This window comes from Podarcis filfolensis, assembly GCF_964270895.1.
Source record: "Podarcis filfolensis genome assembly, chromosome: 7".
Lineage (NCBI taxonomy): Eukaryota > Metazoa > Chordata > Lepidosauria > Squamata > Lacertidae > Podarcis > Podarcis filfolensis.
In genome coordinates, this window is record NC_139603.1 from 42,735,843 (window position 1) to 42,751,595 (window position 15,753).

A 15,753-nucleotide genomic window follows, 5' to 3' on the forward strand; every position below is an offset into this window, starting at 1 on the left:
TACTGGGAACCATTGGATCTTGTAGTTTTAATCCAAATTTTCAATAGCTTTGCTTGTAAGGTAGATAAGAAGTTTCTGTCTAGACAAGACAATCTCTCTTTGAATTTTTCAGTGTGGTATTCTAGCTATGTTGTAGCCATGAAGTCAGTAGTCTCATTAAACATTGGGTTTATTTGGCCCCCTCCTATCCTCTCTTGTGATGTTGCCATAAGAAAATAGGTTTTGTTTCAATTTTTGATTAATCAGTTTATCATTATCATTATTGTTTTCCTAGGTCATAGTTACATATAAACCTAAACTTAGGTTAATATAAAGCTTGTGATCTGTTTGCAGCTGTGTCTAGAGTTGCGTCGGAAACAGAGTGTCAATTTTATTATAGAACCCTCCTAATTGTTTTCAGGTGGCCAAATACATTACTGGCCCTTTACCAATGACTGGAGAATAGTTGGCTGGTGGTGGATACTGTGCTCACACTTCAAGTCCGACCACCTGTGATATGTGAACAGGCTTTTTGTTTCCACTCTATATTGCACACCAAGAACCTTTATGGATCTGAAGTTGCAAAGGCGTAATGATAGACTTCATCTGAAATCTAAATGACTTATCATTTCTATACTGTAGTTGTCTTACAACTTCAGTCATTGGAGAACATGGTAAAATGAGATAAAACAGCAGAGCCTTGCACTGTGACATTTAAAGACCTAACACACATACTTTCTTGGGCCAAAACCCAATTAATAGATGCACAATGATATGTATTGTATTAATCGTGATTATACACCTTTGGGAAAATATCTAAATATGTGGGATGTTCATAGGAATGGGTTTTACTTGTTATGGAAAGAGTCTGGGATTTTATTGGTGTATGTGACAGGGAAGCTTAAATCTTTTCAGCAATTCTTGGAAGTTGGAAAATGGGAACCACAGTAAAAATTCCTTTTATTTTTGTCATCCTTTCCACAGATCTCTTAAAGTTAAATTACTTTCTCTTTCAGTTTTTATATATGTGCTTGAGGATATTTTTCCTGTTGTCTTTTTTCCCCTCTTTGAATTTGAGTAATACTGAAGCAGTTAATTATGGTCCAGAGAACTGATTTCTTTTTAAATATACTTAGCCATGGGAAACCTACTTCAAATATTGCATAACCTGTGCACTCTTGTACAAGTCAAGTAATGTGTGTCATCGTGGTTAGAATCAATGAGGAAAGGACTCTAAAGCACCATGAACATTGTATTTGCATATCAAGATGTTCTGTGCATTTGGCATCATGCTTCTCCTGTTACACAGTTTGATTAATATTATAAATTGGCAGTATATCACAAGCAAATCGGCATATCATAAAGAACTTGATAACCCATTTTATGGTCAGGCTTTGTATATGGCAAAACTATCAGACAAGGTACAGTAACTGCACTGTTAGTGTAATTATTATTGCTTTTTGGCTTCATAGTTAGAATTTTACTCCAAATTCTGTCTTGGTGGTTTGAAAAACTGAGTACAGTTAGTATGACTGGTATTTAGCAAACTGTCATTTTAGAAGTGTATGTGGATAGCAAAGATTAAAAAGCCCTCTTTTCTACCAACATATATTTACTTAACTGTAGATGAAAGCAGTAGCAGTTACTTTTATACCTTTCTTGAAGAAGCATTTTGAAATTTGAAAATTGCTCTCCCTTGGGAAAAAATCCCTTTCTTTTTCTTTAGAGTCTTCTCTTTTTAGATTGTTAAACCCTTTTTCAGATTGTTAAAGCTGTTCCTTTCAGCACAATTTTTTTACGATACGTGTTCTTTGGAGGTGCTTTATAGATAATAAATATTATTTAGAATGATTTAATTTTAAAATGGAGATACGGAAAATATGAATGGATTGGTATGTAGCATATGGAAAGACAGATTAGATGCTGCTGTTTCTGCCCAAGAAACACCATATTTATTGTCTGTGGCTGCATGGTTGGGGGGAAATGGAGGCGCATCCTATTGGCCACAAATGGTGGTTGTTGTTTTTTTTAAAAGTGTATTTCTGCTGAAACTCTCATCAGCATTTTATACTCTTATCCATGCTGCTTTGGAATATTTGGCAAGTATGAGAATAGGAATATTCTGCTGCAGTACTTTTATCTTGTATGGTAGGACATTCCAGAAGGTGGCACTGGGAGACTATAGTTTAAACCCTTCCCACCAGCTTATGGGGTTCTGCAGGGTTCTGCCCTTTCCCTCATGACATTTAACATCTACAGTCATACCTCAGGTTGCGTGATTTCGGGTTGCACACCGTTCTGAACTCAGAAGTACCAGAACGGATTACTTCTGGGTTTCGGCGCATGCGCAGAAGCACTGAATCGTGACCCGCGTGTGCGCAGACGCGGCGCTGCGGGTTGCGGACGTGCTTCCTGCACGGATCATGTTCGCAACCCGAGCATCCACTGTACATGAAACTTCTGGGTCATCTAGTGTTCTGGAATGCTATGTCAGTAATATACGGATGACACCCAACTCTGTTTCTTTTTTTCAACTAATGCCAATAAATCTGTTCTAAATCAGTGTCTGGGTGCAGTGATGGATTGGAGGTAACAAACTAAGACGTTATTCAGAAAGGACAGAAGTACTAATGACTAGTTCTGTGGGTTCTCCCAAGTTCTAACCCTCCGGAGCAGATTTGGGGAGAGCATGAGAAATACATGGGGAGAAAAGAAGGAGGGGGAAAGGAGAAATATTGTGCAGCTATAATAAGTTGATTGGATAACATCCTATATTATTAATTTAAAATACTAAGTAGAAAATAAATGGTTGGAGAAAGCATGAGCAAATGAAGCATTTTTATTTATTTTACTCTATTTTCAAATCCTCTTCTCAAACAAAATATGGCTAATGTTTGACATCCTGGAAGGCAAATATTTTTTCTTATTGGGTATGTCCATCCTCTGTTTCTTGACTACCCATTAACTACTGTATTGCCTCAGTGATTCTGCTTGTTAAAATGCAGAGAACTCCTGAAAACTTATTTCATGTCTGAAACTCTTCTGTAGGTTGCCCATGTCATTGTTCTTCTGGTCCTTCATGTTAATGTAAAGGAAAGACCAATATTCAGTTTCTACCTTTTTAATAGGATCCACCTACATATAAACATTTTAATGATAGGATAAAATTGCCTTCTCTTTTTCGTATCACACTCACAATTGCTCTTGGCTTTTGAACTATCAATATGAAAAATGAATTATCTGGCAGGCAGCTCCCATCTAAACGGTGATGCTTTTGCATGACCCCAAACAACAAAACATCTTCATTGCAGCATATACATAAATTTAAAATCTATACTTTACTAGTACAAACCTTTTATTTCCAGATTTTACTGTCTTATTTATAACTTTATGTATTTATAACTTTATTGGCTGTGATACATGGATTGATATTTAATAGTTTATTCCAGGGGTTCCCAAACTGTGATTCAATTCTTTCAGGTGGCATGTTCATAAAAATATAAATAAAAATCATTCAGCATCCAGCACATCTCATTACAATTGCCACAACTACCATGACCCTTAGCATTCTTCAGGTGGTCCATGGGGGAAAGAAAGTTTGGAAACCCCTGATTAAGTCTATCAATACTGCTCTATGCTGTGTGTTATTAAATTGTCTACATTATACTTACAAGTTGTCTACAAGTTTTCTACTGCTGTAATAAGCATTTGAATAATTATGATTTCCTGATTTAATTTAATTATGTTCCTGATTTAATTGTAATGTTACCGCAATTGAAAGAAATCTTTAAATGATATGCAGTTGGTTTTATCTTTTTATCACAACTGCTGTTAACCTTCCACATAATAAAATATGTGGTTGACTGTGTGCATTTTGTGTTGTTTCCCTTGGGCACCAGTATACCTTGTTCTAGCCCAGATACTGATGTAGTACCTTGTTTCCTTCTTCTTCTTCTTTGGTGATCACTCATAGCCGAGTAAGATTGTAAGGAGATTCTGATGGGTGGCTATTAAGTAATACCAAATATTTCCTCTGCCACCACCCCCTCTACATTTTCTATATGAGTGTGAGCATTTTCTCCAAGGAGCTCACACTGGCTCTCGACATCTCCATATAATCCCCATAAGAACCTTGTGTGGTAAGTTAGGATGAAAGGCAGCTACTGGCCCAAGGTCACCAAGTGAACTTTGTGATTGAATGGGGATTTGAACCCTGGTCTCCCAGTATTTATTTATTTATTTATTTATTTATTTATTTATTTATTTATTTATAAGAATACCGTTAAGCCACCAATTTGTAAAAAATATCTAGTCTGTGCACACTAAAACAATTCAAACATTGTTAAATGGTAAAATCTAAGACTATAGAGTCATAAAGTACTAAACAAATGACCAGCACTGACTCAAGTGAAGGTTGTAGTTCATCACCAAAATCTTGTGTGATTGACTAGCGCATGAGCCGGATTGTAACCTGTTGTGTCTGGCTTCATACAAGGGTAAGATGCCATAGATTAAGTCATTCTGGGAGAACTGATCACACGCAGATGGGAAGTTATTGATCAAAGTATTCAGGTTAATTTGTGGTCTTTGTTTCCTTGCATTGGTAGGTTGAGAGAATATTCTGCATTGTCTCAACACACCACACTGTGCTTAGCATGCACAGGGCCTGACTAGGTATAATTAATTATTGTTGGGAAAACATGTCTGCATATTTTGCATGTGCTGCCCTGCTGGGCCTTTCATGGACCAGTGTTTCTTGCTCTATTAGAAACCTTCTCCTAATTATGAGTTCAAATAAGTTAATGTGCATTGTGTATTGAATATGTTCTCTCTTTGACCCATTTAAAAGATTCTGGGTCCCTTGCTTCCTGATACAGACCCACCTTGGAGATGCCAAATATCCTGAAATCTGATGGCATTTGATCCAGATCCCATAGTCTATGTTCTGGCATATGCAATTATTATGTTTGCTGTCTTGGTCATATCCTTTTGTGTGTGTTGTGTTGTTGGGTGGGAGTAGTGTGCGTGCTTAATCACTGCTGTTCTCTAAGCATTATGTCCAGAAATTCAGTTTGGCTATACAGCTATCTCCATTAGAATCTGAAGATCCCCTGGGGACAGGATATGGCACCACCCACTTGTGCGTCTGCTGGGAAGCAAGCTGTCTACAAGGCATTGATTCTTTAATCATTGTAGTAAAACCCAGTGAAGCAGGCCATCGAGATAGAAATGTGGCAGTGCCAGGATTTCCCAGAATGCCCATGGGATACTTTTTATTAGCAGAAAAAGTTTTCTTGCCAATTCATTTGTGTCTGCGGAGGCAACCAGCAAGAGTACTTAATAGTGCTTTTACCACATTGAGTTCTTCTGCTTCAACTGTTCCTTTGAAATAGAAAGCATAATGCAAGTCTTGTTTGCTCTTCTTACCTCCAGCCATCTCACTGCTTTCCTTAATTTAGCATTTAATGTCTATGTTCAGAGTTGAATGCCAAGCAATAGTCTGACCATACTGTGGTAACTGGTCATTTTATAATTAAAGCTGGAGGCAACAGGGTCATCAAGTCCAGTAACTTCCAAGAGATGTATGTCTTTGTGCATCTATCCCAGAGATCAGCAACCTTTTTCAGCCATGGGCCAGTCCACCGTCCCTCAGACCATGTGGTGGGCCGGACTATATTTTGGGAAAAGAAAAAAAAATGAACGAATTCCTATGCCCCACAAATAACCCAGAGATGCATTTTAAATAAAAGCACACATTCTACTCATGTAAAAACACCAGGCAGGCCCCACAAATAACCCAGAGATGCATTTTAAATAAAAGTGCACATTCTACTCATGTAAAAACACGCTGATTCCCGGACCATCCATGGGCCGGATTGAGAAGGCGATTGGGCCGCATCCAGCCCCCGGGCCTTAGGTTGCCTACCCCTGATTTATCCCATGAAGCCTACTCTATATAATTCAAATTCTAAATTCACACATGTAAGTCATTCATTCTTCTCCTTTTTGCCATACAGTACATCAGTTTTTCTTTTCCATCTGAAAACTAAGGATTCAGAAGTCCATTGACCTTCTTTCCTGAGATTTTGATTTGTTGTCTTCTGTGAGTTTTTAAAACAAAATATTTTGTACTTCTGTGTAACACAATAGTTTTCCTGAATATGTTGATATGCACCTTTTGTTTCTTAGTGACCCTGTTTTGACTTGAATCCTGTCAGCACTCAACCTCCTGAGTTTGCTGCTAGAGGGAACATGTGGAATCTGCACCAAAATGTTGGTGGGGGAGGCGTTGTTTCCAAGAGAGGGATCTTATTATCCCAGGACCTCCATAGACACTGCTCAGGCTTGTGTCCCAGAGAAGTCACTTTGCTGCTGCAAAAGTAGTCATTTGACTTCACGCCTGGAGGCACACTCGATTGTCTCTCAGGACAGACGGATGCCAACAATTCTAGCAGTGCGTTTGTTTTCATGTGTCAAGGTTCTGACGCATGAGTTTAGAATTTCCCCAAGCTTTTATTCTGTCAAATGCTGTTAATGTTTATCTTTAAGTGTTGAAAGTATGAATACTTTGTGAATATAGAATGCCAGTGTAACAGCTCATCAACAGTCTGATGAATGAATGACTATACTGAATAAAGACATAATTAGCAAGGGTGGGAGCTTTATGTTGACACTATTCTGCTTATATGTATGCCCCACTTATTTTCTTCAAATGATCATCTATGCATGTAAATAAAAATGGCACAGTAAAAATCACAGAATTTACAGAGGCAGTTGGCATCCATTCATATGATCATATCTGCAGTTTCTCCAGCTGCTACAATCATGATCATAATTGCTTTATCCCAGGTAAGGGGCTTTATCTCAGGCAAGAGTTCATAGGATTGCAAGCCACAATATACAAGTATATATATATATATATCATTTCCCCTCTTACATTATGTAGAATAAAGTATGATATCCTATGTGAATGCCCGTAAGAGTCTGTCTACTGTCGTTTGAAACATAGCTTCAGTGAAGAATATGGCACCGTCTGTTGAACTTCTGCTTCCTGTTTATAATGCTGACTAATATTTGAACTGAAAACGTTGGTTGTAATCTGTAGCAATGTCATGTACTTCCATGTTGACTTTACACTCTTTCCACACATTTCTGGAGTTTGTCTGCTTGGTTCGGCCTGAAGAAGAGAGGCAAATCTGCTATCATTGAAGGCATAGAGAATAATCTGTGAGGAAGCTAAACAACTATTGTCTCTCTACAACGAAAACAGAACAGTAACTGGATACCCCTGATTCTGCAAAGATGCAATTTAGCCCAGTGTTACTTTGTGACTAAGCGATATAATGACACTACACACCCAGCGACTATATCAGACTTCTTCAAGGGTTAGGTTTAAGAATACCATACTGGATCTAACAGCAATGCTTCTTTATTCTAAAATTTACTTGCCAGTGGTAGCAAGATTCCAGGGGCTCCAGGAACTCACCCAGGGTCGTGTTTCCATTGTGAATTCAGGGCACAGCAGAGGCTGTAGCTTTTTAAAATATATGATTTATTTTACATCTCTATACACTTGGAATTACATGGAGAGGACTAGATTTCACAGAATTACATCTCCAGGGTGTCTCTTTTTGCTTCTCTCACAGCTTCAGCCAACTTGAGTCAAGAGCAGTCAGCCATGCTGCCCAGTCTCTGGGTTGCAGCCTCTACAGTCAGCAGCGCCTTCTGTTCTTTGCAAAAAACACACACACACTTTTCCTGTTACCTCACTCCCAGCCCATCACCTTGGTAACCTGTCAATTCTCCTGTCTCTGTCCACTCCTCAGAGCTGGGGTGGGGAAGGACAGTTCTTTTGCATTGCCAATAGCCCTCAATGGCCCAGTATTGTTTCTTGATGGCTCTGCATTTAACTAGCCCAGCCAGGCTGGTTTGCATGAGCCCACCCAAGGATTCCTTGTCTGTCACAGGTCTACAGTTTGCATTTTCCCTTCCTATCCCAAATATTAGCTACATTCTGACATTCATTAATTTCCTGGGTTTAGGGGGGTCTCCCCACAAACCTATATCAGTATTTATTTTTGTTGTTGTTTTTGTTTAGTCGTTTAGTCGTGTCCGACTCTTCGTGACCCCATGGACCAGAGCACGCCAGGCACTTCTGTCTTCCACTGTCTCCCGCAGTTTAGTCAAACTCATGCTGGTAGTTTCGAGAACACTATCCAACCATCCCATCCTCTGTCGTTCCCTTCTCCTTGTGCCCTCCATCTTTCCCATTTATTTTTAGCATGGCTTATATTCCAGTGGCAGCAGTATGCCTGCCTGTACCCAGTCTGCCCACCAGACCAATCTACTCCTGCTTTTATTCCTGTACTGCACATGTACCTTCCTGCCATAGTTGCTATTGCCACCAGAGAGTGCCACCGCCACAAGAAAACAATGACTGTCAGCCACACAGTCCTGCATTTGCATGACCAAACCACAGGGCATGGGCCTGGAGTAAAGTTCTAAAGAGCTGTGCTATCCACCGTATTTTGTTTCTGGCCTGTGCCTGCCTGCCTCCACCTACTCTGGTGGAGGTAGAAAGGCTTTGGGGGCCCTAAATGATTGAGACATAGGGCTGTGTGGTTTGCAGGAAAACCAATTTCGCAGTTCACATACTAATGGGTTCATGCTATGATGCCATCCAGTGATAAGCATGCATTATATTACCCCTAGATTTTATTTCATTCATGTGCCTTACTTGATTAGAAGTAGATACATGACAAGTTTGCTGTTTTTATGTTTTGAATTTTGAAAACAGTCCTCTGGAAATAATGAGAATGGTGCAAGTCCTGTCTGACATAATATTTTGTTAACAAATTGGGCAGCTTGCTTAGGCCAACTTATGAGTTAGAGAGTGTAACTGGCTTGAAGGGTGGAATTGTCTATTGATGCAGAGGATGCAGCTTCTAATACTATTCTGGGCACGAAAAGCTCTCAAAAAAACAGGAAGTCCTGCAAAAGGTTTAGAGTGAATAGGATTTTTCCTCTTATTTAGCTCCTGTTCTGTTTGGATTTCTGAATCTAGTTGTTTTTTTAATCATGTGTTTTTTACTACAAATTTTATCCGAGCTTCCTTCTCAAGAAAGAAAGAAAGAAGATACCTTAGATTCATATTAATTATTCTTTTTTGAATCAGTACATTATCATAAGGAATGGAAAAAGGCAGGCTTAAAGATTTGTTATCATATATTATCTGCAGCAAGGAAAAAGAAATGTATGTGTAATCACACTTTTATGACATCTGAAGGCGGCCCTGTTTAGGGAGGCTTTTAATGTTTGATGTAGTACAGTATTTTAATATTTTTTTTGGAAGCCACCCAGAGTGGCTGGGGAAGCCCAGCCAGATGGGCGGGGTATAAATAAATTTTATTATTATTATTATTATTATTATTATTATTATTATTATTATTATTAACATATAGAAACAAATGTGTGGTTTGTCTATCATCAGAACAAATGTTTTATCCAATATTTAACTGAATTTGAAGAAGGCTTGATACCCATTTAGCCTAATTTATCCCATAGGCATAATGTATAATATGAATATGTGTGTGTGTGTGTGTTTGACTTTGGTGGAACAGGGTGCTACAACTGTGAAGATAACACTGATTGGAACATTGTTGGAAGTATTTCTTATTTGTGCTTTTTTAAAAAACTTCATCCGCCTTTACAATATATTTTATATGCATAAATATTTTAGCACTTCTTGCAGTTTTATCTGTGCCAATGTTTTTTGTCACATTAACTAGCTCTGATTTGTGTTTTGTGTCTTTTAGGGCATACAGGCCGGTTACTAAAATCCTTGTGCTTCATGAGTCTAACATTTCTGCTTCTGCACATCGTATTTCAAATCACAATAAACAGCCTTGAAGCTGGTAAAAGTATTAAACCTGATTATAACTGTGAGTATCCTTTTTATTTTTCTAATGTTCTTCACAGCTCTTTATGTAGGAAGGATATTGTGACTATCACCAATACTGGTTTTGTTGTCATGGTTTCTAGGATTTGTCGTAAAACTGCTTCAGGAAAGTGCTTTATTTAGGATTATGGCTATGTAATTTGTAAGCAAAATTAAGTTTTTCAAACTTCTCAAGATGCATTTCTTTCACTTCCTTATTTAGTTTTCTACTATGTGTAAAAAACAGCTATGTGTAGTTGGAGATTTCTTCTACAGAACCTGTTGAAACTGAGCATAACTGCTGCCCTTTTGGTAGACAGGGGCCACACTTCTGCAGTAAGTTCCATGACAACATGTTCTAGGGGAACAGTCATTTAGGGTGCCTGTAATGTTTGCCTCTTTGTCATGACCAGAATATGCATTTATCCAGTGTATGGTTATCGGCTATTAAAGCACAGTTACCTTTGGATATTCCTCTGATTCCTTTCTCCATCGAAAGATCACCTGATAGTGTATTCTCAGTATGAAATTTTAGGGTCGGTTGTTGCCACTTACAACAATTAATTTGAGATTTCCAGTTTGTTTGACTCCATGCCTTCACTGTACGCTCATCCCTGCCCTTTCTGTAGAGTTTATATCAAGAGATAATCATATGCGTGGCTTGCAGTTTTCTACCATTGTCAGATAAACACCAGCACATGGTATTTCTTTCCAAAAGCCTCTAGGTTATGCATGGTGCCCTTTGGCCTCTTTTACAAGTTGCCATGCCATATTTTAGATTTGTTGCCTAGTTCAGTCTTTGCTGCTTGGTGCCCTCCATTTTTTTTTTAATTCACTCCAGTGTTAAAACACGATGAGAACTGTAGTCCAAAACATATGGAAGGTGTCATGCTGGGGAAGGCTGACTGAGTGTTACCCCTGATCAGATACAGTTTCACTCTTGTTCTAGAGGAATGATTCATTCTGAAACAGATGTTTCCCAGCTCCTGTTGACATTGACCCTCAAAAAGTTGTTTTGTAACCTTTTTGATATTAAGGTACATTGTAAGAGTGCATGGTCTCTTAGCTAATAGAATGGAAGAGGGAAGTGCAGAAAGAATGGGAAACATGCTCTCTAGTTACCACTGAAATTTTAAATCTGTTTTTAAAAAGGTAAATGTAAACATAAATAGAGCTCGACTGCATTCATTTTTAACATTTGGTTAACTAGCAAGGAAAACATGAACTATTGGTGCCCTACTCTGCTGACAGTTAAGTAAACTCAGTCCAGCTATTTAGAAATATAGATTCCTTTGAAGGAAATCTTGTTTTCTTTTAAACCATTAAGGATTATCCATCAACAGTAAAAAAAAAGAAAGAAAAAGTAATGTGTCTTAAAATGCTTAGATTTGTAACACATTTCTGGCTTTCTAAATTTGGATTTATTGTTTGGATTTAATATTAAGCATCATTCTTATAAACTAAGTGGAATGAAAACTTTATAGGTAAGTTAGGAGTAATGAAGCATACGAAATCTTTCCAAAGCTGCAGTCTATTTCAGAAGTTTTCTTAGAAGAAAAGAAAGCTGTCCAATCTAATATTAGCCTGATTTTGTTTTGACAGTTAAATAGACCTACCATATATACTCGAGTATAAGCCAAATTTTTCAGCACATTTTTTATGCTGAAAAAGCCGCCCTCGGCTTATACTCGAGTGAGGCAGCAGCGGTGGGAGGAGCGGTCCGAAAGGAGCCCTTTCTCGCCGCTGGTCCCTCCGTCGCCGCCCGCCTCTCGCAAGGACAGGCACAGGAGCCGTGGTTGGGAGAGGTGCTGCGCTGCGCTATGCCTCTCTCAACCGCGGCTCCTATGCCTGCTCTTGCGAGCGGAAGAGGCAGTGGTGGAGGGACAAGTGGCCCGAAAGCAGCCATTTTGGGCTGCTTCTTCTTCCTCCTCCGCTGCCGCCACCACCAGGTTTGTGGTGTGGTGAACCGGCTTATACTCGAGTCAATAAGTTTTCCCATTTTTTTGTTCTAAAATTAGGTGCCTCGGCTTATACAGTGTATAAAAATTGTCATGTTATTACTTTTAAAAATACACTACAAGTATGTAACCATTAAAATTGTTTTTCAGTTTATAAACAGTGAAATAGCAAAAGTTGAACAATATTGGTCCTAGTGATTAATAGTGAAAAGAAATTTTCATGAATGATTTTTTCCAACCAGCAAATTCCTAAATAAATGGAATGTGTTTACTACCCGTCACTATATATTTTTTTGATGCAAACACATTTTTTTTTAGATTTTCAATATGTACTATGAATGGCTTCTATGTATACTTATTTATCTTATAAATAATTTCCCTTTTATTTACATTATTGCCGTTATAGGGATATCATTTCAATCACATAAGAAATAATTTGGAGATAAGCTTTTCCTTTTGTCAAGTATAAATATAATGGGTGATGTGTCCAACTAAGTGATACTCTGAGTAGACCCTTGAAATCAATGGACAGGTCCATTTCTTTTAGTGGATCTCCTCTGACAAACATTAAATATCACCCAATATAAATGTCAGTCAAAGTTTATTTGGGGGTAAGATGCATGGGTGTGGGTGTGGGGGGGTGTACGTACATTTGCCAGTATATTCCATTTGCATGTCAGTCTTGCAAAGGAATGAATAATAATTGCAACACTTAGATTCCTTGGTTAATATATACTTTTAAGGATAGTGTGTGAACTGCAGAAAGGAGAGTGAATTGAAAGCATAAAAAAATTAAAGGGCTACACGTTGAATGACAAATCAGGGAAATTGATAAAATGAGTGGTGAACAAAAGCATGAAAGTTGTGTGGAAAGAGATAATTGGAAAAAGAGATACTGGGCGGTACCTGGCTGAACAGTTCTGCTAGTGCAAGGTGTTTTTGCTGTGCAATAGAATTTCCTCACCACCTCCTCCCTCCATGTGCACTGTAAATCTTCTCTGGAGGGTTAGGAGAATCCCCAGAAGTGAGAAGAAGAAGGGTTTGGATTTGATATCCCGCTTTATCACTACCCTAAGGAGTCTCAAAGCAGCTAACATTCTCCTTTCCCTTCCTCCCCCACAACAAACATTCTGTGAGGTGAATGAGGCTGAGAGACTTCAAGGAAGTGTGACTAGCCCAAGGTCACCCAGCAGCTGCATGTAGAGGAGCGGAGACGCGAACCTGGTTCACCAGATTACTATGAGGCTTATTCGGTCCTAAAATCTATTTTTAGTATTCATTTTAAAGCATAAAATAATATTTTAGGACTGAGATGCTATTGCAAAATCAGGAAGTACATAATCCGGCTGATAGATCCTCAAAGCAAATTGAGGAATGCCTAATTAGGTTGGTCTGATGCAAAAAAAAAAAAAAGAGAGAACAAATTTCTTTTCCATTCTTACACTTTGCTCAGAACCAAGAATCAGAACACACACAAAACTATATGAAAGAAAGCTGCTTTAAACTTCCAGCTGTCTAAAACTAGGAGCAGTGGATGTTTCCATGTTCTCTGCATAAAAGGAAGGAGGGAGTATCTTCTTTTAACGCTTTTCTATTGCCACTGGAATGTAACCAGATACCATAAGGTCTGCTCTGTTGCTTATAGAAATGTTTATTCCCTTTGGGGGATTTCTTGCAGGCTGCTTTTATGAAAGCGTTGTATTACAATTGTTAACAGGAAGTGTGGTTTTACCTGCTCTTGATCCTATATTTGTGTGCTCCGTGGTTGCTGGTAAGGACTAATTTCATCGATGTGTGTTTTCCCCAAAACCTCCTGTTTAGAGATAAATAATGTGAGCTTCCACACCCTGCTTTAGTATAAGAAACCATTACTGAAACAATATGATCTCTTCTATAAAGGAGTGATATGTCTTGTACTGGGAAACAAGCACATATATTTATCCTTGCCACACTGTTATAGAATATTAAACCATATGGAAATTTTATACTTTGGGATATTTGTACATTAACCAAATTTCATGAATTTTAATTAAAGGGAAACAAACTCCAACACTTCAAACATTTAAAAAACAATATTCGAAACTCCTGGCTGGGTTGGGAAGAGTTCCATATAAGAATTTGTAGCTGGATTTTTCAAACATTTCTTTCAAGGGTGGCCTCACGTACATTATGGTAGTAGTCCAATCTAGAGGTCTGCAATACAGAGCTCAAAATACTTTTACTACTGTCTCATTAGTCTTTGGCAGAGAGTCCTCGTCAAATTCTGCAACTACAACAGCATTATTGACTCTCTTCTCAGAAGACAACTCAGAGAAATTGTAAACACTTACTGCCTCATAGGCAGCAATTATTATTATTTAATTGATTTCTGCTGGCTTAGTGACTTGCCCAGAAACAAGTGCATTTGTTGTTAGTCAAACCGCTGTGTTAGCAGCAACTAATTGACCTCCCTGGGGTGGAAACCTAGACAGTGTGTATGGAGGTCCTGGGCCGCCCAGATGACAAGACCTCCCCCCCCCCCCTCGGCCTCGCTGATGTGGTCCAAAGGAAAGCAGAGCAATACGTTTGGCACCAACTTGGCTGTAGGAGTTGCCAGAAGAATAATGTATCAAACTATTGTAATTCATCTGGAGGCAGAAAAAGTGTCTCATTAGGGTTTAAGGGAAGAAATTAATACTAACAAAACTCAAGGGCTGTCATTTTGACGTGTAATGAATGGCTCACTATTTGCAGACTGTGTTTGCTTCTGCTTGTTCAGTAATGACAATACTAATTTTGATGGTACAATACAACTGTGGTGTCGGTATGAATCTGTGTCAGGAGACTATGGAAGAATGTGCCTTCAGGGGTAAAGTCAAACTGTTGGAGAGTTACAGTGCCTGCTATGGCTGTAAAGACTGATGCCGAAGATACATGTTTGGGGTAGACGAAGGTATCTAATTTTGCATCATGGCATTTCTTCTCTCTGCAGTCCTCCCAGAGGTCATTCCTCCTCTGGTCTCTGCTGTGGATACACAACCTGACCTTCTCCAGGCACTGCGATCATCCCATATGTTGCTAGCCTTCATGTCACATTTGCAGACACCTTTGTAATACAGAGTTGGTCTGCCAAGAGGCCTATTGCCTGAAACCAGCTCCCCATAGAGCATGTCCTTGGGGATCCTACCTTCTTCCATTCTGTGTACATGACCAAGCCAGTGTAGATGTCACTGAGCCAGAAGTATGAACATGCTGGGAATATGGGCTTGGGAATGTGATGTAAGACTTTTGAATCAATGCTAATAGTCTAGCAGCTGAGGCTGTTTGTACTCGGTGCAGATAATAAACTTACCTAAGCCCATTGCGGGCATTCCACTTATGCAGTTGCAGTCGCATCCAGGGAAAACACTGCTGTCAGGCGACAACAGGTTGTGTACTATCAGCTAGGCCTCATCAAATTATCTTAGCACTCCACTGGGCCTATATGAGGAAAGCCAATCCTTAGCATCCCAGGCATCCTGATAAATATACTGCACATCCCAGGACTCCATGGGCATGCATGCTACAGCAATGCTGATTGCACCATAGAGAGAGGCCTCACTCTGAAACCTCTAGCGAAAATGTCATGCCAGAGCTGACCCACTGCCAGGAAAGCTTGGAGGAAGAAAAGCAGAGTGGGTTAGGGTTGAGGAGGTCATAGTGAGATTGCTTGGATTTGCAGGGGATGGTAGCAGGTGTTCAGACCATGATTGGGATATGCTATAAGTACAAGATATGTAAACATGACAAATGTAAGAGGTGAGGGTGGTGGAAAGAATATCTAAACACATCCCCTAAATGCTTGAAAACTCAGCTAAGTCTCTCATCTTGTTTATCATGTTTACCTTGTGGAAGATGTAA

General features: G+C 39.0%; 1 protein-coding gene across 5 annotated transcripts in view; it reads left to right on the forward strand.

Moving 5' to 3' along the window:
• PIEZO2 (piezo type mechanosensitive ion channel component 2) overlaps window positions 1–15,753 on the forward strand; it is a 213,865-nt gene that overhangs the window by 67,084 nt on the left and 131,028 nt on the right. For all 5 annotated transcript variants that reach the window (XM_083622436.1, XM_083622440.1, XM_083622438.1 and 2 more), the window contains exon 3: window positions 9,795–9,920. In XM_083622436.1, the coding sequence (XP_083478562.1) occupies window positions 9,795–9,920 (126 nt within the window). The remainder of the gene's footprint in view (window positions 1–9,794; window positions 9,921–15,753) is intronic.